This window comes from Pogona vitticeps, chromosome 2 (assembly GCF_051106095.1).
Source record: "Pogona vitticeps strain Pit_001003342236 chromosome 2, PviZW2.1, whole genome shotgun sequence".
Taxonomy (NCBI): domain Eukaryota; kingdom Metazoa; phylum Chordata; class Lepidosauria; order Squamata; family Agamidae; genus Pogona; species Pogona vitticeps.
In genome coordinates, this window is record NC_135784.1 from 135,095,907 (window position 1) to 135,118,647 (window position 22,741).

Sequence of the window (22,741 nt, forward strand, 5' to 3'; positions counted from 1 at the left end):
TCAAAACTTTATATTTATATTTCAAGATGTTGTTATACAGGTAAGAAAACTGATGCAAATTTAAATTGACAGCATCTTTGTCATTACTTTGGTGGAAATGGCAGCACAGCTGTACTCACACCTTCAGTCCCTGAAACAGAAACTAGACAGAGACAACTCATACAGGACTACAGTGTGAGCTGCATGATGCTTTTTCTACTTATAATTTTCCCTTATGCCTCTTAATTTTTCCATGGAGAAAATGAATGTCAGTCTTGCCTGTAATTCTCTAGAATGGAGTAGGCAAAGTAAGTAAAAAATTAGTCAATATCAAATTGTCCAGGATTGACTTCAGTCCATTGTCACTTTCCATTAAAGCTCTCATGTCACAGAGATGAAGATCCCAACTTAATAACTCTTGTAACAATTAATCAAGTGACATTTTACATACAGACACTGTATTGCAAGTCCATGAATGAAGATCAAGAGCTTCTTCTTATATGGAACTCTGCTATGAACATGAACAGTCAACAGGTGCTCCTTTTGCCTCCATTTTCAAAGAGATACTTCCAGGGGTTTTCAGGGGGGATTTTGCACCAGAAGGAGGGGCTTTTCCTTCCTTGGCCACCAAAGGTGGTATGCTTTTGGCAGAAGAGTCTGAACAAGAGTGTTTGTCGGTCTCTTCAGAGCACCTGTCATTGCTTTGCCTTTTTTACTATGGTGCCAACTGCAGAGATCACTGTGGTTTTGGAGCCACTTGCGCTGGTGGTAACAGTTACAACCGCGGGCAGTGTTGCAGTGGTAGTGAGAATGGTGGGCTGCGCTATTGTCGTCACAGGAATGGCGGAATCCCACTTGCTCTTCCTCTTCTGTGCATCTGTGTATTTAAAAAGCAAGCATTCATTTTAACAGCCTGGTCAGATAAGATCCTTTTTAAAATCACAACCAAAAATGATCTCTAAACAAAGACATTTTCAGCAGTTACGTTCCACTTCCAAATGCTGGCAGGGAATGCCCACGTTTGAATGATTCCTCCAAATCAGAAGCTCTCTATCACTGAAAGACCAGTGTGATGATAGAAGTATTCCACTAGCCTATAGCCTTCTCTCTCACATGCTGCCTTCCCCTGCAGGCAGTATTTTACATGCAAGAACGATCTATCCATGTGCTTTTCCCACTCACTTCAAGAAGTGAGACAGTCTCAAGGGGACTATGTAAACATACAGATAATGGAAGATGGCATTCTGAAGATTTGTTTGTTTATGGTGTTTTACACTACCTTTCAACAAAAGTGTAAAGGTAGCCTAGAAAAATATTTAGTTTGCTCACTGAGGGAACTATTTGAAAATGAGCCTGACAGAAACTTTACCCCCTGACCTGTCAGTATGTTCTCTGCTTATTTGCTACAGTTGTTGAATTCCCACATGTATCTGTGTGCACTACTATTTACAGAAACGGCCATTTGAAAGACAAGCCAGAAGCCAATTAATAGGGAGGAACACAGGAAGCTACCTTGCATAAGATACCTTAAACAGTAGATCCACACAGGTGAGTATTGTCTGCAGCAGGGTAGGCTACCTGCACCCCTTAGATGGTATGGACTACAAAAACCACTCAACTTATGTCAGCTTGAGAGAGTGAGGCTTCAAAAATACCTGGAGGGCACCAAGTTGCTTGTTTACTGGTAGCAGCCCTCCATGCTTCCCACTTTTCCCTGGAGATGATAAGGATTGAACTTGCTCCATATGATCCAGATACTCTACTACACATCTCATAAAACTGGGTAATTTGTTATTCACCTGCACGCCCTACTCACTTTTAACTCAGCTACTCCAGTAGCTTCATAGGCAGAGAAGCTAATCAGTATAGCTAATACCACTCTCTGATGACCAGGGTTCTGAGTGGGTGGTGTGTTTTCCCCCTATAATTTTGTTTTCAGCATTTGTTGCAGTACGTTGAGTTTTGTAAGAATGCTCAAATCCAAAGCCAGGGTTACACAAGATAATTTTTTGTATCATAATTTTCCTCAGAATGTGCAGTTTTGTTGGTTTCAGAACCAGAGGTTTTTGTTGAACTAAGGGTGCCTTCCCTTGCTTAGAAATCTTTTATGCAGTTTTCATCTGTCAGCCGCCTGTGACAGCCTATTTTTTCTCTCTTTAAATTTCAAAAGGGAGGCAGGGCAAATGGCTTCCACATGTTATGAAGAGACTGAACTGGAACTCAGAATCAGGATGCTTAACTCACCTCCGCCTGCTGTGCTAGCTGTTGTGGTGGTTGTAGAGGGAGCATTTGTCGTCCCCTTCTTAGTGCCTGTTACAAACTCAATCTGGAAAAGAAGATGAAGCAATTATATCCTGTAGTTCTAATAGTTAATTAATAAAATTAGGAATACATGAAAAGCCATCCATGATGAATGAGAAATTTGTGCTGGCTGTGCTAGAAACACCATGGATTCAATAAATGAAAAACACAGCTATGACAAACTGGTGGGATAGGGATGATGAAGCTCGTGGGGGTTCCCATCTGGCCTGCAACATTTTTCTGGTATTGTTTCTGATCAGTGTTCAGACAAGAGAAGCTATTTAAAGGAACTGTACATGTACATTATTCCTAATCTCACATAGTATCAATCTGACAGACACATCCTTAAGATGCTTTAAACAACAAAAGAAAATGTTCTTTAATAATTAAAATATAAGAAGATTAAGGCTTCTAAGAATGCATGTCTCTACATGCATGACTTAAATTGTTGGCATTACAAATGGCAACCTAGCAACTAGAGATATCACAACAGTGATTATAAACTGATGATTTGATTACCTATGCGGAAGATTTTTGCTCGTTTTTACTTTTATTTTATTTACTTTACAAAAGGCAGAATAACAGGGGAAATCTGAGTGACTGAGGTTAAAAAGGCTAGCCACAGAAATGTCTGCTTCTAGGAAAATTCAATAAGCAACATAACAGTATGCACATTTAACTATTTGGATAATAATAATAATAATAATAATAATAATAATAATAATAATAATAATAATAATAATAATAATAATAATAATAATAATAATAATAATAATAATAATAATTTATTGTCATTGTAAGTATATACACATACAACGAAATTCACAGACACCCAGAGACCAGACACATGCACACACATAAAATTCCCAAACACTCCCCACCCACTAAAAGTCCCCCACTAAAAATACAAAGATCTACACCGCAGGCCAAGTTACACAGTCCAACTAATTATTCACTACTGGTGGTCTTTAAGCTCATTATTAATTGCAATTATAGCTCTGGGATAAAAACTATTGAGAAAACGTGTGGTCCGAGTCTTAATTGTTCTATATCTTCTGCCAGATGGTAACAGTTCAAAAAAGTTATAAGCAGGATGGGAAGAGTCTCTCAGGATGCTATGTGATTTCCTTAGACAGCGGGATGTGAAGATGTCATCCAGGGTTGGTAGCTGGAGCCCGATGATATTCTGGGCAATTTTAATGGTTCTCTGTAGAGCTTTTTTGTCCGCTACAGAGCTACTTCCAAACCATGCCAGAATGCCATAGGTTAGGACACTCTCAATGGTGCTACGATAGTATGACAGAAGCAAATGCTGAGATAAATTTAACTTGCCGAGCATTCTCAGGAAATACAGCCTCTTCTGTGCCTTCTTCATTAGCATGTTGGCATTTATAGTCCATGAGAGGTCCTCTGAGATGTAAGTACCCAGAAATTTAAAACTACCAACTCTCTCCACTTCCTCACCGTTTATGTACAGTGGTAAATGTACATATCTTTTCCTCCTAAAATCAATTATGAGTTCTTTAGTTTTTTTGATGTTAAGTGTGAGATGATTTTCTTTACACCAAAGTATCAACCTTTGTACTTCCTTTCTATAAGCAGACTCATTGTTCTTATTTATGAGTCCCACCACTGTGGTATCATCCGCAAATTTAATAATTGCATTGGTGTTATATAGTGGGGTGCAATCATGTGTGTACAGGGAATAGAGGAAGGGACTTAGCACGCAGCCCTGGGGAGCTCCTGTACTTAGTACCACGGTAGAAGAATGGTGGGATCCCATCCTTACTGACTGTGGCCTATCTGTCAGAAAATCCTTTATCCACATGCAGATCTCCTGAGGTAATCCCAGGTTGATCATTTTAAAAAACAACCTATTTGGTAGAATGGTATTAAAAGCAGAGCTATAATCCACAAACAACAGCCTCGCATAAGTTCCCTGATGTTCTAAGTGGCTCAATACAGTATGGAGTACAATGGACACAGCATCATCAGTAGATCTATTTTTCCTGTATGCAAATTGCCATGGGTCCAAAGAAGGTGGAAGACTAGCCTTAATGTAATCCAGCACCAATCTCTCAAAACATTTCATAACAACAGATGTTAAAGCTACTGGTCTGTAATCATTGAGAGATACCACAGCTGACTGCTTGGGGACTGGCACTATAATAGATGTCTTCAGGCAAGTGGGGACTGAACACTGCAACAAGGATAGATTGAAAATATCCGTAAAAACTCCAGCTAATTCTGCAGCACAGCCCCTAATAACTCGTCCCATGATTCCATCTGGTCCAGCTGCCTTTCGAACGTTAATATTCTGGAAAGCGCGTCTCACATCTGAAATCTGCAGTACTAGTGGTTGTCTGTTGATGGTAGATTCTAGTGATGTATTATAGACAGTAGGTGCTGGAATAATGGTTGTTCCTGTTTCCACCTCAAAACGGCTGAAAAATTGATTTAACTGCTCAGCCAAAAAATCACTGCTGCTACACAGATTGTTTTTGTTACTCTGACCAGTGATTTGTCTTAGGCCGTGCCACACTCGGCGAGTGTCAGAACTTTCAAGGTGTTGTTCAATTCTCTGGCTGTACATAGCTTTGGCATCCTTAATGCCCCTTTTCAGTTTAGCTCTAGCCTCTCTGTACTGTAGTTCATCACCAGAATGAAAAGCAGCATTTCTGGCTTTTAATAAAAGGCGCACTTCTCTATTTAGCCAAGGCTTGTTATTAGAAAACACTCGTACTTGTCTGGTAGTAGTAACAACATTGATGCAGCTTTTGATATAAAACAGTACTGTTGAGGCATAAGTATCAACATTGTCCTCCTCAAACAGTGCCCAATCAGTGCTCCTAAAGCAATCTTGAAGTTGCTCAGATGCATCCACTGGCCACACTTGTATTTCTCTAATTGATGGTCTGATTCTTTTAACAAGAGGTCTATATGATGGAATCAAAAAAAGAGATATATGATCTGACTGTCCCAAGCTAGGCAATGGCTTCGTCTTATATCCATGTATGATGTTACTATATACCTGATCCAAGGTATTTTCCCCTCTAGTGGGACAGTCCACATACTGATAAAAGTTAGGGAGGACGGTCTTTAAATTGGCTTGATTGAAATCACCTGCTACCACCAGCACTCCATCTGGGTAGGCCTGCTGCTGTTTGCTGATAGCAGTTAACAAACAACTCAAAGCTGTGGTTGTGTTAGCATCAGGAGGTATATATACTGCTGTTATTATAATAACATTAAACTCACGAGGCAGGTAAAAGGGGCGGCATTTCACTGCCAAATACTCCAAATCAGGAGAACAGTGAATGTCCAGTATTTTAACATCTGTGCTCCAATTATCGTTTGTGTAAACACAAACCCCTCCACCTCTGCTCTTCCCAGATTCAACAGATCTGTCTGCTCGATGTACTCTGCGTCCTTGTAGTTCAATTACCTCCCCTGGGATGGAAGAGTCAAGCCATGTCTCTGTAAAGATCATAACGCAACAGTCTCGAATATTTTTCTGTAGGGAGATAGTAAGTTCCAGCTCCTCAATCTTGTTGGGTAGAGATCTAACATTTGAGACAAAAAGACTTGGCAATGCAGGCTTGTGAGGATTTTTGCCTAACCTCACTCGTAGACCGGCCCTGCAACCTCTTTTCTGCTTGCGTTTTCTCCGTGCTCTTTTCTTCCTGACAGGGAGAGCAGGGGGAGTAACCCCCGGATATGCAGGCTGTCTTAAAAGCTCAGCTGGGATGTTGTAAGTTGAGACCGTCGATTCAAAGTTGTAACCTTCTCTGCCAATAGATAATAATTCTTGTCGACTGTAAATTACTTGTGCCTGAGCATGTAGAGTCCGTAATAAGGGCCGATCTCTGGAATGCCTAGCCGCTGCAAGTGCTTGCGCCGCCATCTTGACCAACTGTCAACAGATTAATTCACATCTTACCAATTAAATCCACTATGATCTAGATCAGGGGTCTTCAAACTATGGCCCATGGGCCACATCTGGCCCACCTTGCTATTTTATCTGCATGGAAGGCAGTCAGGAGTGTGTTCAGGTGGGCGTACATTCAGCCCTTGAAAATCTGAAACATATCTTGTGGCCCTCACTCAGTTTGGAGGCCCCTGATCTGGAAAGGGATGGTTTCATAATGAACAATAATGTTTTGAACTCTCTTCAAGGCAAGATAAATTATATGAGGAGGAAATGTATCTTGTTACAAGGAGGTTAAGAGCAGTGTCATGCATCAAGATCTTTTTCAGTGTATCTATGGTTCTATTTGTGCTGGACTATCAAAGGAAGTCTTTAAGAAAGGACACACTTTTAATTTGCTCACTTTAGCTAATAAAACATGTATGAAAGAACAATGAAGGAGACACATAACATTTAGTAGAAGCACTGGAGATACAAATTAATTCTCTACATTCCATAATGCCAATGGTACCTTAGTTCGCTCCTTCTTTGCCTTTTCCAGCTTGTCCATTTCAATTTTCTGTGCTTTAGCTGAAGAGAGAGAGAGATGCACAGGACAGTAAGAACACCCAACAAATTAAACAACATGAATCCATGTTGTAATACTAATTTCAGTTTCCTATTTCAGGAGGATCAGAAGGAGTACAGCATTTAAGAAGCTCCATTGGAGTTTAAGTGCCCCAAGCTTTCCAAAAATAATAATTTCAGTGCACAGCTACTGCCATTAAAAACACATGTTCCCCAAATTTCAGCCATCCATCCATCTTATCCAAATAAAGGGGGAAGGTTATAAACTCCACACACACTGCTTTGAGCCTGCATAATTAAATTGTAAACTGCTTAAAGCACTATGGGGCAGTACATAAGCAGCACACTTTGCTATGCTTTGAGCTCCTTGAAGGAAAGGCAGCATACAACATGCAGCTAATTTTGCTTCAGTTCAATTATTTAGCTGAATGTTTCATTACAATCGTATTAACTAAACAACTGCTAGACCTCCAACATCCTTCACAAACACCAATGAGGGTATACAAAATAAAGCTTAAATACCTAATGCCTCATAATATGAGTCTTCAGACCAACCATGGGGGTCAAACATGTCCTAAAAAGAAGAGAAAACAATGTCCTGTTAACCAAAGTAAACATTTAAAAATATACAAGCCAGGATACAAAGCATAATTTGGTTGAAGGAAGTAATTCTGTCGGTGCAGCTGAGGGTGAAGGGAATTTTCTTCTTCCTGCAAGCCTTCAAAATTTAACTCGGAGATCTGGGAATCGCCAGAGCAGATTTTTGGATGGCATGACATGCTCAGATGGGCGAAAGCTGCTGCAACTTTAGAGTTAAGCCACAATTCACGAAGTTTAAAAAGGCGAGGGAGGACACCTATTCTGCATCCAGTTTTTTCGAAGTAAATTCATATAAAACTACAAACCTCCTATCATTATCAAAATAAGACATGGTTCTGAGAACAATCATGAAGTTGCACTCCTAAAAATCTTAATCAGAGCCAGTGCTTTTAAAATTTAAAGAACACTGTCAAGTTCCATGCCTCCTCCTGCTAAGAGGGAAAGCAAATTGCAGTAATAGGAAAATGGTCAGATTGCACTGCTTCTTATGGTACAGGACATATTTCTGTGCTTCCACTGCAATTGTTCCTCATGCAAGAACACTAACTACCTGTGACAACCACTTCCTTGAGGCACCTACATTTTGTGCCCTCACAAAGGCTCCAGTCGGGTTTTCCTTTCACTGCCACCAGTGGATTATCTCAATCCACAAAATAAATGATGTTTGATCAGACACTTGTATGGTGAATGCAAACAAAACTTATTTATTAAAGTGAAGTCAATTTAATGATCACAGAAGTTCTTTAGAGGTACATACTATTCTCTTGCCATATAATTTCCACCTTCTCTATCTATTTATCTTAACCAGTCTTTAACTCTATCTCTATCTCTTCTGCCTAACTCTCACTGACTCTCTCTCCTGACTGACTGACTCCTCCTCTCAGGCTCCGCCTTTTAACCTCTCTTGGCTCCGCCTCTCAACCACATTAGCATAGACATGAATAATACATGGCTTATACCTAACAAAGGGTGAATGCTACACTTCCTTATGGCACAAAGTAGGAAGCTATTTTGTTCAGTAGCTTAGCGGCAAGAGCCATCATAGCCAACGTAAAAACAAGGAAAAGAGGCGAGCAGTTGTGATTAGTTCCATCTAATCCTCAACATTATTTGATGTACTCACCTTTGGGTAATTTGTGCCAAGTTCGTCAATTGCACAAAACTGTATCAGCTTTTCATAGATGCTGAAAGAGAAGATTTCAGCGTTACATAGTCTTATTCAAATGTAACTTCGACAAGCCTAGTTAGCACTGAAAATCAACATGTTAGGAAAACTAACTCTCCTGCTTTTTCCACATGCAGGGGATTTTATAATACGAAGGAAGGATTGAAAATCATGTGTGGACCATCCTTGCCCCATCCCAAAGTCTGCTATGGGAACCAATTATCATAAACCTATCCTCATAGATAGGATGAAGCCTTTGGTGAACTCTGTTTCAGGGTCAAATTAGATTTTGGATGAAGTTCTGCACTGACTTTCAGTGCTCTGAAAATTACGCACTAGACATTTATTATCTGTTTTTTGTTTTCTCTCATGGAAATTCCTATGTTTCAAGTTCCCATTTTGTGGGTTTTTTTGGTCATATTTTATTTTAGGGTTCAAGCAAGCATGTAAGACTTCTGAGGCTTGTATGACATTTACTCTTTACCTTAGTTGCAGACAATGCAAGTGGTACACAGTTTATTTCCAGAGTGATTCTTACCTAGGGTTGCGGAACTCCTTCTTCCTTTGAATGATATAATTCATGTCCATGCCTTCTTTTATCTTCCTCTCATATAATTTTTGTATCTTGTCCTTAAAAAGTCATAGAATCAAGACAATTGAACAATGTTATCCGAAAATACGTGTCAAAAGGGTTTCTTTTCTACAGTTCAGTGCCACAGACCAACAAGAATACTGAAGCTGATCCTACTTCTAGACTGAGAAACAATTATGTCTGACAACCCAAACCCACAATGCACACATCATCCTACAAACCTGCAAATACAGCTGAGATTCCTGTGAGTCATGAAAGAACCATTCAAAACCCCCCACCAAACCACCAAAATAAAGGGGAGGTGAGAAAAAGAGTAAGAAAAAGAAAGAAAACCACCCAGCAACTCCCATTTTATCTCAATTACCATGATAAACAGAAGTTGGAAGTGAATAGAGAACATGAACAATGCTAAACGCACACCGCTTGTAAAGAGTAGAGAAATTCAGAAAATCCATTCTACATCTTTTCATGGTTCTTTCATTGCTGTCACTGATGTATAATTTACATCATCCAAAACTAACACAGCTGCTAAGCAAACTCTCTAACGATATTTATACATGCATATACACTTCTTAATATACATTTTAGTACATTTGCTATACAACAATATAACATGTTGTTATGAGAAATTATAAGCCAAGAGTCTCTAGAAATTAAATTTTAGAAGGAAGAAGTAGGGAAGAAAGATCAAAATTATACAAAGCAACAGATATACAGTATCAATGCTGGCAGGATGTGGGATACCATACGGGCTTGACTGCAAGTGGTCTTATACTGTTTTTTTCCTAATTACGGGGAGCCACTTCTATCCCTCACTCACTCCAAATTTCTAGTGCTTAGCAGAAACTGTGTATTTCTTCCTCTGGAATGAAAAGAGCTAGAAATTGAAGGTTTTAAAACATGAGTGCTCCTGCTCCTACATTTTGTGAGATCTAGTAACCTTTTCACTGGACGTCAAAGTGTTCTGTTGTGCTGTACAACACAATCAGGGCAATGTGGGTTTCTAGGGGCATCACACTAAGGAATCCAATTAGAGAATAAATACAACATAAAAATTTCCTGGAAGACAGGAAGTTCCAGGCAGTATGCTGGGATGATTATTAGAAAAATACACATAATTTTTGACTTTGTATATTGTATTCATTAGGTACAGCACAGCTACAGCTTTTGAATTACTTTCTAAACCATGAAATCTCAGCTAGGAACATGGTTTCACAGGCAAAGCCCAGTATTAGAAAAAGTAGCCATCTTAGTCTGTGTTAGCACATCAGGCTAAAATCAAATGAATAATGAAAAATAAAGACAGAAACACTACAGCACCTTAAAGACTAATTACTATATTTTGTTAAGACTGAATCCACTGAGATAGGTTTAATATTTGCCAAAATTTATTAGGCCATTATCAAATATAAAAAAATTAACTGTGTTGTATCTGCTGTAATTCTCATTTGACTTTCCATCTTAACTAACTGGTAGCATCTTACAAACCCCATCGGTGATTAAAGATACTTAATATCATGTTGTTCCTGATTGTTACTTATAGCCTGGGATTAATTTAGCCACCAATCATTGTCTTCTTTTACAGAACAATGCTTAGGGGAAACTGAATATAAACAGGCATCTTAAGGGCTACTGCCAGGTGTGAAACACTGCACAATCAGCACGCTGCACAATCAGCGTGCTAGGGAAATGAACACTTTCATTGCTTTGGGGCCATGTATAAATGTATAAAATACTTGCCACATAGTCCCACTCTTATGTCTGAAGAAGTTCACATTAAAATACAGCACTTAGTCTTTAAGGTGCCACAATGCTTTTTGTCTTTTTCATTTTCTTTTCTTCTTGGCTTGATGTCCTGTGGGATGTAACAGTGATCTCTGCAGGATTACAGAAACAGTTGCACTGCCTTATGAAGCACTTCAACCTGAGTATCAGATTCACTCTATGTATTCCTCAGCAAACTCAGTGAAAATAATAAATGTAGTTGCATTAATAAAAATTAACGAGAATATGACAAGCAAGCCCATTTTGTTATACAAATTTTGATTAAGACATATGGCATATACTCAAAAGCTTGGTTTCTACTAGATCACTGGACTTGTTCACGGAAGAAGGATAAACTCAGGGCACTTCTTGCCTTGCAGGAGAAAGGACAAGGGGTTTAAATAGATCCAAAGTATGCATTCTGATGTATAAGGTGGTACTTTCCAAGCACTTTTGTGTGGGAACAATCTAGTGGACTGACTCAGTACTCTACGAACAAGTGTCAGCGGTATTAAGACTAACAAGTGAGAGAGAGAGAGAGAGAGAGAGAGGGAGGGAGAGAGAGAGTGTAACATGAAATATACATCTAGGAGGTCTGTAAAAAAACCCTCGAAGTCTCCCTGAATATCTGCAGAAAGGCAGATTCGTCTTTTAACTAAGCAGTGCCCAACAGTTGCACGTAAAGAGGAAAGCACTGAAGTTCTCCTCCCCTTAAACACAAAAGTTTAAAACTTTCTTCAGATTCTGCCATCACAGCACTGTAATTTTCAAACCAGTGCATTTTTAAATAATTTCTCGCCACATCTCCTTGCAGTACAAACAATAAAGATGATATATTCATGTGTCAGGAAGCACCTAACAAAGAAGAAATTATTTCACTTACAGTGGTTTTACCTGGCTTACCAAGATTTCACAGACAGAATGCATTGTTTTCTGTCTTCCAGGCAATCATTATTCATCACTTAGCTATCTGCATTTCCTCAATGCAGTTAACTCTTCTCTCTCTACCCAGTTTTCATGCACTCAAGTCAACTCTCTCCTTAGTAACTGATCAGGTATTACAGTACACTGTGCTGTGATATATCTCGTCAAATTCAGAGACGGAGGCAGTTCAGGGATACTCACTACAGTCCCATGACCTGAATGACTAGCTGACTTAATAGGGGAAAATACAAACACCTCTACAGTAGCAAGTCCATGCAGCATTTTCTTTTTCTGCCTTCCCCCTCTTGTGTATACCTGTACACAGTATAATGATTTGATAACTACGTCTACTATTCTGCATAGGAAGATCAAAGTATCCCCATAGTTAATGATTTATGAAATCTGAATCCATTCCACTGTGTTATTATTCAGACACCTACACTATGTGGATGGAGGAGTACTTCAGTCAATGCTATCTGGGTCCATTTCACCACAAGACAGAAATAATGTAAACAACTTTCTGCAGATACAACTCTTCAGTCCAGTCCTTTGCTAGGTAAGATAGTGGCTGAAATCCAGCAGTGTAATTTATGCCACAGCAGTTTCTGATTTCCTCTCTCCTCATCCTGAAAGTCCTGAGACTTCCTTGGGTTCCTTTCATCATGGGGAAGCCATTAAGGGCTGTGGCTTTTCCGAAAATCAGTGCCATGGTGATCACATCAGCACCCTTATGCGCTGTGAGTTGCGCTGCTGGATTTCAGCCCACATAACCCTATAAAGGCATTCATGACAGGAATACATTTTAGCTCTTCATGACAGCTCAGAGGTTTACGCATCTGGCTGTGGAGCCAGAAGCTTGGGAGTTTGATTCCCCACTGTGCTTCTTTGACAGGGCTGGACTCGATGATACAGAGTCCCTTCCAGCTCTGCAGTTCTAAGATGATGATGATGATTGCACTTTTGGAGCAAAGAACTAGGTGTTACCCAATGGACGTTTTTCTGACAATGAAAAGGGCAAGGCTAGTGCAGAAATAAAAATGAACGGGTACCACTGACACAAAGGAAGCACTGTTTTCTTAAGTGTCACAGGGATAGGAACAATGCTGGATGTCTGTTGGCCAAACTGCAAAATCCAGTGGAAGGGAAGAATCTCCCTTCCCACTGCAGCTTTATGCACCTCAAAAACTTGCCCTGAAGGCCCAGGAAACACTCTGGGTTTTTTTCTTGAAGGGCTGCAGGTGAGTGAGGAAAGGAAATACGTGTTGTCAATCTAGTGTGCCATGTTGGATTTAAGCCAGTGACAAAATTAATAAAGCAGCAAGTTTGGGAGCAGTGTACATGAACAGCTCCTTCGCATTGGGAAGTTATGCTGCGCTACCTATGCCACACTCCAATCAAGTGTGTTATAGGCACGATTAAAGAAGGGCCAACTTCCAGCATACAACTCATCTTTTACTTTTAAGATCACATTTAGCACTTATCTGGGGAAGCCAGCGCAGACCACACACTGTCCTGGTATAGTTCCATCTGAAGTTCACCAAACCCAACCATGATTGGTCGAGCTGCTATTAATGAATTTTATTGATCAATTTAAAAATCTATTTGCAAGACAAGCTAAAATAAAGCATTTATTTACGACTAAACAACAAAGACAACCAATCTTTATAGAATCTTAAGCTAAGGTCAGCCCAGTGACAGAATTTTTTAATAGGAAACTCAACAGAGTGATCCAACAATGAAGGCATTCAAGAGAAATTAACCACCTGGTAGATATTATTTGATTTGTATTCCTGCATTGAGCAGGGGATTGGACTTGATGGTCTTCTGGGCCCCTTCCAACGTCATGATTCTATGAGGAACTGACAGATCAAGAGACTAACCTGTAAGTGGTTGGAACACCTGCCTGCAGGTTCTGGGGGGATTTTAATTTCATCAGGTGACATGTTTCTTACTCGTTCAGAGAAGGAAGCTGAAAAAAGAGAAAAGGACGTTAGAGTAACATATAGCATTAAGAGATTTCATCCAGTCATAGTTCTTGAATTCACATTAGCTACACTCTGATTGTATGTCAGAAATTCCACTGCTGTCAATGCTTCTGAAGTGAGAACAGTGTACATGCGGAGAGATGGATGTGCAGGAAACTGGATGCAGCTGGTGAAAAGCCTGCCTACTACTCTGTACCAGATTCACGGCTTCAAAGATAAATATGAAATCTTTAAGGAAGAGAAAAGAAAGCATCTGCCAAATTTTCTACCCCTATTCTTGTTTGGGCAGCTCAGCAAGTTGAAGCACACTGGGGCAGTGCCAGGGGTTGGGAATTTGATTCCCCACTGCACCTCCCAGGAGAAGAGCCAACCTGTGTGGCCTTGGGCAAGCTACATAGTCCCAGAGGGATCCCAGAAAAGCGAATGGTAAAACTACTTCTAAGTACTATATACTAGAAAATTCTAGAAAGGACTGCCATAAGCTAGAGTCTTGGGCACTAAGAAATGTGGCCAATGCCCCCATGCCAGGCAATATTGCAATCAACAGTGGTAACCCAAAACCTTAACATTGTTATCCCTATATCCCAAATCTGCTGCTTATAATCTTTGTGTGGCCTTCAGAATGGGCATGAAGGCTGGCACATCTTCCAGGATTTCTACTACAATTAGGGGGCCAATACAATTTTTAAAAGTGAGAGACTAACTTTATCAAAGACCTCAACACTTTTCAAAAACTCTCCAATGAGATCACAACCATGCTACACAGTTATATGCTGCCACATTCCTTTTTTAAAAAATGCATCACCAATGCCAAAATGAGGGCAGAAGCTAATATTCAAAAGTGTCTGCATGTTGTTCTTAAAAGCATCTTGGCTTCTGATGGAGATAATTAGAGACTCAGGGCATCTTACAAGTATACAATACGGCTACACCTCGAGGAATATTATTCCAAGACTGTGTGCTGTGTACTGCACATTTGTCCCTTTCCCTTGGCACCAGACTGCCTTCAGTCTTGTCTGAAACACTCAGACAGTGCCCTGTTTGTGAACAGAAGGCTTTGCTTGGAGGTTCAAACATGCTGCTTCTATTAAAAAATCCAGGCTTGGATGCAGGCAGTCACTGTGGAAAGAAAGAACATCCCTTTTCATTGCATTTTGCTATTCTTAATAGCAATGTGATCTGAACCTTCCTTGTTTCAGGGCAATGCTGTTTACATCAATCGCAGGATGCTTCTTCTGGCAGAAATATTTTCCAGTAACTGAAGGCATGCATTATAGCCCCAAAGTAGTTAAATTCCTCCATCTGCTTCCAGTTAATGCTAAGGGAGGCTTTGACCCATGCAGGCCTAGCTCTTGAGTTTGTCACCAGATGTCAAGAAAAGTCCTGCATTTTGCTATCTCTCTTACAATTTCATTTTTATTTGTCCCAAGCCTTCTGACAGGCAAGGCAATCTGCAAATATGAATTAATACAATGTTCAAGATGGAGCTATATAAACTCAGCTTAAAAATTACCCTAGAACTTGGTTATATGGAAAAATGAGTGGACTTCACCAAGCAAAAATATATCTAAAGGCAGGCAAGGAGGGAAACAGGATGGAGAGTGATCACAAAAGTATTTCTGTCTCTGTGTTGTAAAATAACAGAGAAGCAAAACACCTGAAGATTCAAATGATGTGATGGTATTACGTTTCACTTAGAATCACCCCAAAGAATGCAAGGAAACATTGAAAAAAAATCCCCGTTCAACTCACTGCCGTTCCCATTGCTCTCAAAGGTTACAGCCTCCTTTTCTTGCCTTTTTCATAGGCTGAATAAAGGTTATTACTTCAGTTAAATTTCAAAATTAGCTTGTCTGGCCAGACTTGAGAATGTGTTGGCTATTCTATCATTTGAGCCATTCCCTTCCCCTCCCTGCATGAACAATGCTGCTTCATCAGGATGCTCTTTAGGGTTAAATTCTCTAGCAGTCACAAGTAACAAAGAAATGTCCTTTGGCATTTCCAAAGAATGTGCTTCTATAAAGAACAGAAATCTTGCCAACATCCCCAGAGAAACAAAGTCTGGCTCCAGTACCCCTTGACAACAAGCTACAGACTTGTAACGGGTTACCAAGCCAGTGGTGTGAGGGAGGCATGGTTTCTAATTAAGAATTTTACAACTACCAGGAAGGGAACAGGAACAAAACAAAACAAAAACATGGTTTTTGGAGAATAGGTGAAAGGCAACACTTTTTTTTTTTAATTCATGAAGGCAAAACATTCAACAGGCTACCCACCTTTGTCTCAGATTTATAAGGAACACAGGGTTGAAGTTTATTCAACCCATCTACACATCAGACCTAAGGCTCCTCATTAGGCTGCTCTAGGATTTAATGCCATTCTAAGCAGGAAAGTGGCTGGAGTGGAAGTTTAGGGAAATGGCAAAGAAGTAGCTGCTGAAAGGATGACATTTACGGCTAAAAAACAAAGACCATTTTATTTTAATCATTTGGTCCTACAGTGTACACTTATGTGTGCTTTTTAAATGCACTATTTCAAATAATCAGCTCCTTTGATCACAAAGAGGTTGACATTTTGCCTCTAGAAGTCTTCCAGGCTCCTTCTATTGAGCATGATGGAGCTCAGTGTGCAAGATAAGGTGTCTTATACAGATTCCCCTGAAGCTGGGGTTCCCAACCTTGGGTCCCCAGATGTTCTTGGACTAAATTTCCCAGAAGCCTTCACCATTAGCTGTACTGGCCACGATTTCTGGGAATTGTAGTCCAAGGAAATCTGGGGACCCACAGCTGGGAACAACTGCCCTGAAACCTTGCTGTCTGGTACATGTCTGAAGATTTTAGTATTGAGACCTATGTACTTTTCACCCCATTGTCACTCTCTCTCAGTGACCAGAACACCTATCAACTTGTCCATGTGCAGATTTGCAGCAGGAAGGATATGGTTGACAGAAATGTGCTTCTTAAAATAAAGGCAAGAAAAGTAACAAAATAGTTTTAAAACACCCAAGAAACAATTGTATAAAATGACACTGTATCCTTTAATCCCCACTAATTTCAAGGGTTACTGTTTTTCTTCGTGACAAGCAAACCTTTACAGAGAAACTAAGGCTGTAGGAACGTGTCCTACATCACAGCAGAATGGTAAGAACTGCCTAAAAGCTTCATTTATAAATGCAATTAAACTAATACAGCTGAACTGTGCCTGCTCTGTCATGTCAGTACAGTTTAAAGATAGGACTATCTGTGTTTATGACATCTACTGTTCTTCTGCTTTACATTTTTCCTCCTAAAAAGCCATGCACAATAATTATGTATGTGTTCTGCACCCTGTTGTTTCTGCAAAGATCAGAATTCACGTTCGCACCAGTAAAAAGCCAGTGCAAGGACAATGGCTGCAACTTTTGATTGGGTGTATGCTTGCTGGCTTCCAGCCTAAAAAGAGCACCACACCGAGAATGCAGGAAGTTGGCTCACTGTAGGAATGATTCACCATCATGGGCACACCCAAACACTGCCTTGTGAAGTAAATAATTATCTATACCTTGCAGCTATGGTTTTGACTAAGAGTTTCACTATGGCAACTGAAGGTAGAGGGAACATACATCAGTAAGCTAATATCAAAATCAAACTGGGGGTGCATCACTAAAATACGCCACCACCAGTAATACATATACTGTACTGTACCTCTAAAATCTTTCCTCAAACCAGGTTTTAATTAAAACCTGCAACACTTCTATATTCTACCCTCACTTCCTGAAGCTCTTCCCTTCCCACTGCAACCACTGAAAAATGTCATTGAGATAACAGTTTGGAGACTACCAATGAAGCCATTCATAAGTGATGGCCAACATACTGCCGCACGCCATCTTTGCAAGTAAAAGCCAGGGACTCAGCAACATAGACTATCAAAAAGACCTCTTTTCTGGAGCAGCTCTGAACGATCAGATTTAAAGGGACCAATATATCACTGCTTGATAGAGAGTATCCAGAAATGGTTTACCATTCCCTTCTTCTAGAGAAGCCTTGGGCATCAGTGCAGCCGGCCCAAGGACACATAGGCCGGCTCTTCTGGGATGTACAGTGTGGAACTGAACTTGCAGCCTCTGGCTCTGCAGTCAGAAACTTAACTCACTGAGATACTGAGCCAGCATGCAGGGGATAGGATGGTATAAACACCTTCTTTGCCTGCTGAAAGCAGGGCAAAGCAAGAGTGTGTTGGGTACAGTATGTGTGTGTTCACATAATTGTTTCCTTACTGATAGCAGCTTTTAGACTCCTTTGTCTTTCCTGCAACCCTGATACAGAGGAACTGTTAGGAAATTAAGATGATGAGTGGTTTTAAGAGAGGATGTCAGTTGGTGACACTCAAATACCTTAAAATGAATGAAGAGAGGGCTACTGATGCTTGGTACACTTATTTGGGCAGGGGAAGGCCAGTACGATAACTTGGGAGGGAGGCTGGGACATGCACATGAGCATTTGAAAGATATTCCAAAAGAAAAGAGGATTGGAGAGGGGCAGGCATGTTTGGATAAATGGTGTTTTTAGGAAACAGATAATGAGAAGACTTCAAAATCATGCCATCTAATTGTATATAGTTCAGCTAACAGAGAGAAAACACTGGCAGTTGATTTGATTGAGCATGGAAAACAAATGGACTAAGGACTAGTTTTATATTAATTTGATCTGGGTAATGAGTTTGGATAAGATGGACTTATGTGTAACCTATTTATTTGGGATAATTTAGATATAGGTGATTTAATGGCTGGTCATCTGGACATCAAAAAATGGGTAGGGCTTCCTGGGGCATCACAAAGCTCATATCCATATTCTTCATATATGTTTTCAACCCAGCTTTCAGCTCCAGTAGAATGTCTATTTAACAGAAGACGAACCAATTAATTTCTACCAAGTGTGAGAAGTGAAAAGCTGGCATTAGAAAACAAGAGTAGCTGCCAAAGAATTTACCTAAGTGGTGAAATTATGGGAAGCTAAAACAAGTGTAGACACTTTCAATAAAGAAGCCTATCTGTTTCTAACTGTGAGAGGGAACATGCCCAAGCTTGTTAGGAAAAAAATCACAAACCAGGAAACCAAGGCTGGGAGGACTGGAATGGAGTATCTTGAAAAGCAGCACTTGATAAATGTTGCTGCCAGTCCCAATTATACTGATACAATTCTATGACACAACATTCCTAGATATTATGTAGACTTTATCATACTTGATTTTCACTAAGTAATATATTCTGCAATGGCAGAGTTTGTAGGTAAGACAAGGGACAAAATTCAACTCTGGATATTTAGGACTGACCTTTCCTGGCATTATCCCTCTCACCATTACATAAAAAATGTAAGATGAACCTATTTAATAATGTTGTGAAGAGCCAACTTTAACACCTAATGTTTATATAATTTCTGAAACTCAATAGATAAATCCTCAAAAGTACATATAGCTCAGAAAAATGTTGGGACACATACTTCGCTGGAATGTTTCAGACACACAAAAAATATGACCATCAGGATATGTTTATATTACAGAGGAAATAGCCTCATTTTGACTTATGAATTCTGTCAACAGTTCCATGGTGGTTCCAGAATCAGCTGATCTGGCTATGCATTTTGCAGCTTTGGGTATCCTCTCTGCCTTTGTACAACTGCCTTGTAGATCATTTGCTCAAGGGTGTTGAGCATCTCCCATCTCCAGAACAAATTTTCAGAAAGCGTGAAATGTTTTGGAAACGGATGGAGTCTCAGGAAATTTTTTTAAAAATCTTCTTACTGCAGAGGCCTTCCACTGGAAGTAATGTGAAGATGAAGAACAGATGCACTGAAATAATAAATGTCACCCTTCTCCATAGCATTACTTTAATGGGATACAGTGGTGCCTCGCACAACGGGTGCCTCACACAACGATGAATTCACACAACGATGCCTTTTTCTGTTAAATTTGCCGCCTCACACAGCGATGTTTCCCCCTCATTGAACTCCATGCATTTCAATGAGGGGGGAAAACAAAAAATTCCCATAAATTAACGAAGTGTCAGAACAACACCAAAATCAGTTTGCATAGGTTTCAGGAGGTGGGCTAACCATTGCAACCATTTAAAACGGCTTCCAAACATTGTAAGACATTTTTACAGGAGCGAAAAAGGACTTCGCAAAGCCATTGAAATGTATTAAGTCGGCTTCAATACATTCCAATGGAGGAAACATTGTTTCACACAGCGATGTTTCCTATGGGGATTTTCACTCAGCGATGGCAATCTGTTGGAACGGATTAACCGGTTTTCAATGCATATGGGAAATGGTGTTTCATAGAACGATGTTTCACACAACGTTGATTTTTTTGGAACCAATTAACATCGTTGTGTGAGGCACCACTGTATATATCCCCAAACGGGAAGGACTTAGTCTTTCCCAAATGTAGGCAGTGGAGTCAGAATGATGGGGAACAATGTCTAAGACGGGCATAAAAAGCAAAAGAGAAGCATGCTGAGCAGTGATTTTTGTGTATGTCTCTGAGTTCTATTAAATTGCATCTTTTGCCAGGAAAATCAAATTTGATGAACATTCAGCATAGTACTCATACTATACTACTGACCTTCCAAAAAGAGCATAAAATTTACATATGTTTTTAAATAATCAGGAACATACCAGTTTTGTTCATACTCACCAACTAATTCCTGAGGATCCCTCTTCTCCAATTCTGGAAAATCCTAAGTAAAAAGAAACAAAAAAAAAATCTCAATATAAGCCTTTCAAAAAGCATGTGCTGCCCACGGCTAGAGTCAGCATGCCCAATCCTTGTGCTGTTCAGCTGTGTCAAATGACAACTCTGATATTCCAGCTACCACCTGGCATACCAACTGGAGGATGATGGGAATTGCATTCCAAAACACAATTGCAGGGCATTAATTATGAAAGGCTGCTATAAACATAAACAGCATTATTTATACAGGGACTTTGATAGTATGCACTTGTCGCAGATGCAGCTGAAGGCAACTGAAGGCATGATTCACAGCATTGAATGATGTGCTCCAGAGAAGCATATCTACTCCCAAATGACTCTGCTGTCATCCTTGAAAGCACTGGTCATTTGGAAGTTAAACCTAAGTTGCATCTACAGGTAAATGGTGCTGGAGTGTTTTAAAATGAGAAAATTACAGTTATTTGAGGAGGGAAATCATGAAAATTTTTAAAAATTGCAGCATCACAATCATTACTGGGTAAAGAGTTATGTATTGTCCTTCCAACCAAACACACACACACACACACACACACACACACACACACACACACACACACACACACACACACACACACACACACACACACACACACACACACACACACACACACACACACACAGAGTGGTGAAAAAGAGAACTGTTATAGATGAAACAGAAATGATGGAGGATCAAATGAGTTGACAACAGCAGAAGCAGCAGCAACAACTAGAACTATACTGCTGGAAGTGACTCTATTCCTCTAACACAAATCAAGAGCAACAGACAAAAGTCAATTCATATTTTGACAAATGTGTAAATTCAGACTGATACTTGTGCATTTGCTAGGCAACCATGAGGCAGAGCACAGAGCTCAGGGGCATTAATGGGCCAGTGTGTCCTTGTGCCTCTCCCCACAGATCTCTTGTGTTAAATCCAGCATTTGAAGGGTTTTAAATGTTAACTTTTTTTAAAAAAAGCTTATAAGGAAGAGATTGAATAGGCATCAAGGAGGGGATTGACAGCTTCCACACACACCCCTGAAACCTTAAAGTCTCTCCTCCATATGCCAGTCACTGAAGGCCACTGAGTGAGCTGCAGCAGATCTCTTTTAGCTGTAGTGCAAGATGAGAGATTTCTGTTGGTATAGCACATTGCCCAGACGTTGCCTTCTCACATCCTTCCCTCCTTTTACACTAGCAGGACTGAATGTGTGTGAATGTGAGCACACACACACCTGCTTGTTTTGCTGTATGGCTTTTAAATGGTTCAGCTTAGGATGCTAGAGTCTGTCTTTCAAACTCTTTGGTTTCTCCCTTTTAGCTGGCAAGATGATGTCACTGGCAAAGTTCAACACAACGGTCTCCTGTTCCTCTTCTCTTTTGTGTTTTCTGTGCTGGGCAAATAATTCTGTCAAAAATAATACCGGAGCTCCTCCCTATTTATAGCTATCTGCATTTTCCCACTTGCAGAAATGGGTTTTTCCCCGCTAGAGTCCTGGAAAGAAACATCATCCGTGATCCAAACAAGACCAGATCAGGATGTCTCTAAAAAGGGAACAGGATGGATTGGGCATCAAACTGTGAGCCCTTGTTTGGGTACAGACCAGTTTGGGGTGGCAATGCTGTTATTACACACTTACAGACAGTAGCAAACTCAGGCGGCCTTGAAAGGAAAGGATTTACTTTGAGCACTCCTGAGAGAGTATGCCAATACACAGTATGGGAAGCCAAGAGCACTAAGGGAAGCAAGGCAAACAAAGGGAAAGGGCAAGCATCAAGAAGCACACATTCTAATTAATTTAATCCCTAACAAAAGGAACCAGACATTGGGAGCAATGGCATCCTGGCTTCCTCCTCTCTTCCTCCAATAATGCTTTTGCAATTTGCCAGGACTCTACCCAAAAGCCACAGTTCTTCAGTGATGCTATTCATTCAGAATTGGTACATGTTGCCTACTTGTTGCGCAGCAATTTAAATAAGCTACTATACTTCCACTTCTATTCAAGGTGGGCAAAGCAGGGGGGCCTTTGAGAAGGCCAAGGTTTGGTAATCTAGGATGGAAATCTATTTTGTCAAATCCAGCACAGTGCTATATAAACTTCTAATGACTCTCTGGGGGATAAAGAGCTGATAGTTTTTCTATCACTGTTAACAGCTAAGCAGCTTTTACCACCTTTCAATAAAAGAATATTGTGTGCCTGTAAGAATGC

The 22,741-nt window shown here is 40.1% G+C and overlaps 1 protein-coding gene across 2 annotated transcripts in view; it reads right to left on the reverse strand.

Annotated features, from left to right (window-relative positions):
- Window positions 1–22,741, reverse strand: part of SAP30BP (SAP30 binding protein) — a 46,042-nt gene continuing 23,301 nt past the window's right edge. For both annotated transcript variants that reach the window (XM_072990541.2, XM_072990540.2), the window contains 8 exons: window positions 20,478–20,520; window positions 13,701–13,789; window positions 9,079–9,170; window positions 8,499–8,559; window positions 7,298–7,349; window positions 6,720–6,778; window positions 2,224–2,305; window positions 1–856 (listed from right to left, as the gene is read on the reverse strand). In XM_072990541.2, the coding sequence (XP_072846642.1) occupies window positions 675–856; window positions 2,224–2,305; window positions 6,720–6,778; window positions 7,298–7,349; window positions 8,499–8,559; window positions 9,079–9,170; window positions 13,701–13,789; window positions 20,478–20,520 (660 nt within the window). In that variant the 3' untranslated portion in view covers window positions 1–674. The remainder of the gene's footprint in view (window positions 857–2,223; window positions 2,306–6,719; window positions 6,779–7,297; window positions 7,350–8,498; window positions 8,560–9,078; window positions 9,171–13,700; window positions 13,790–20,477; window positions 20,521–22,741) is intronic.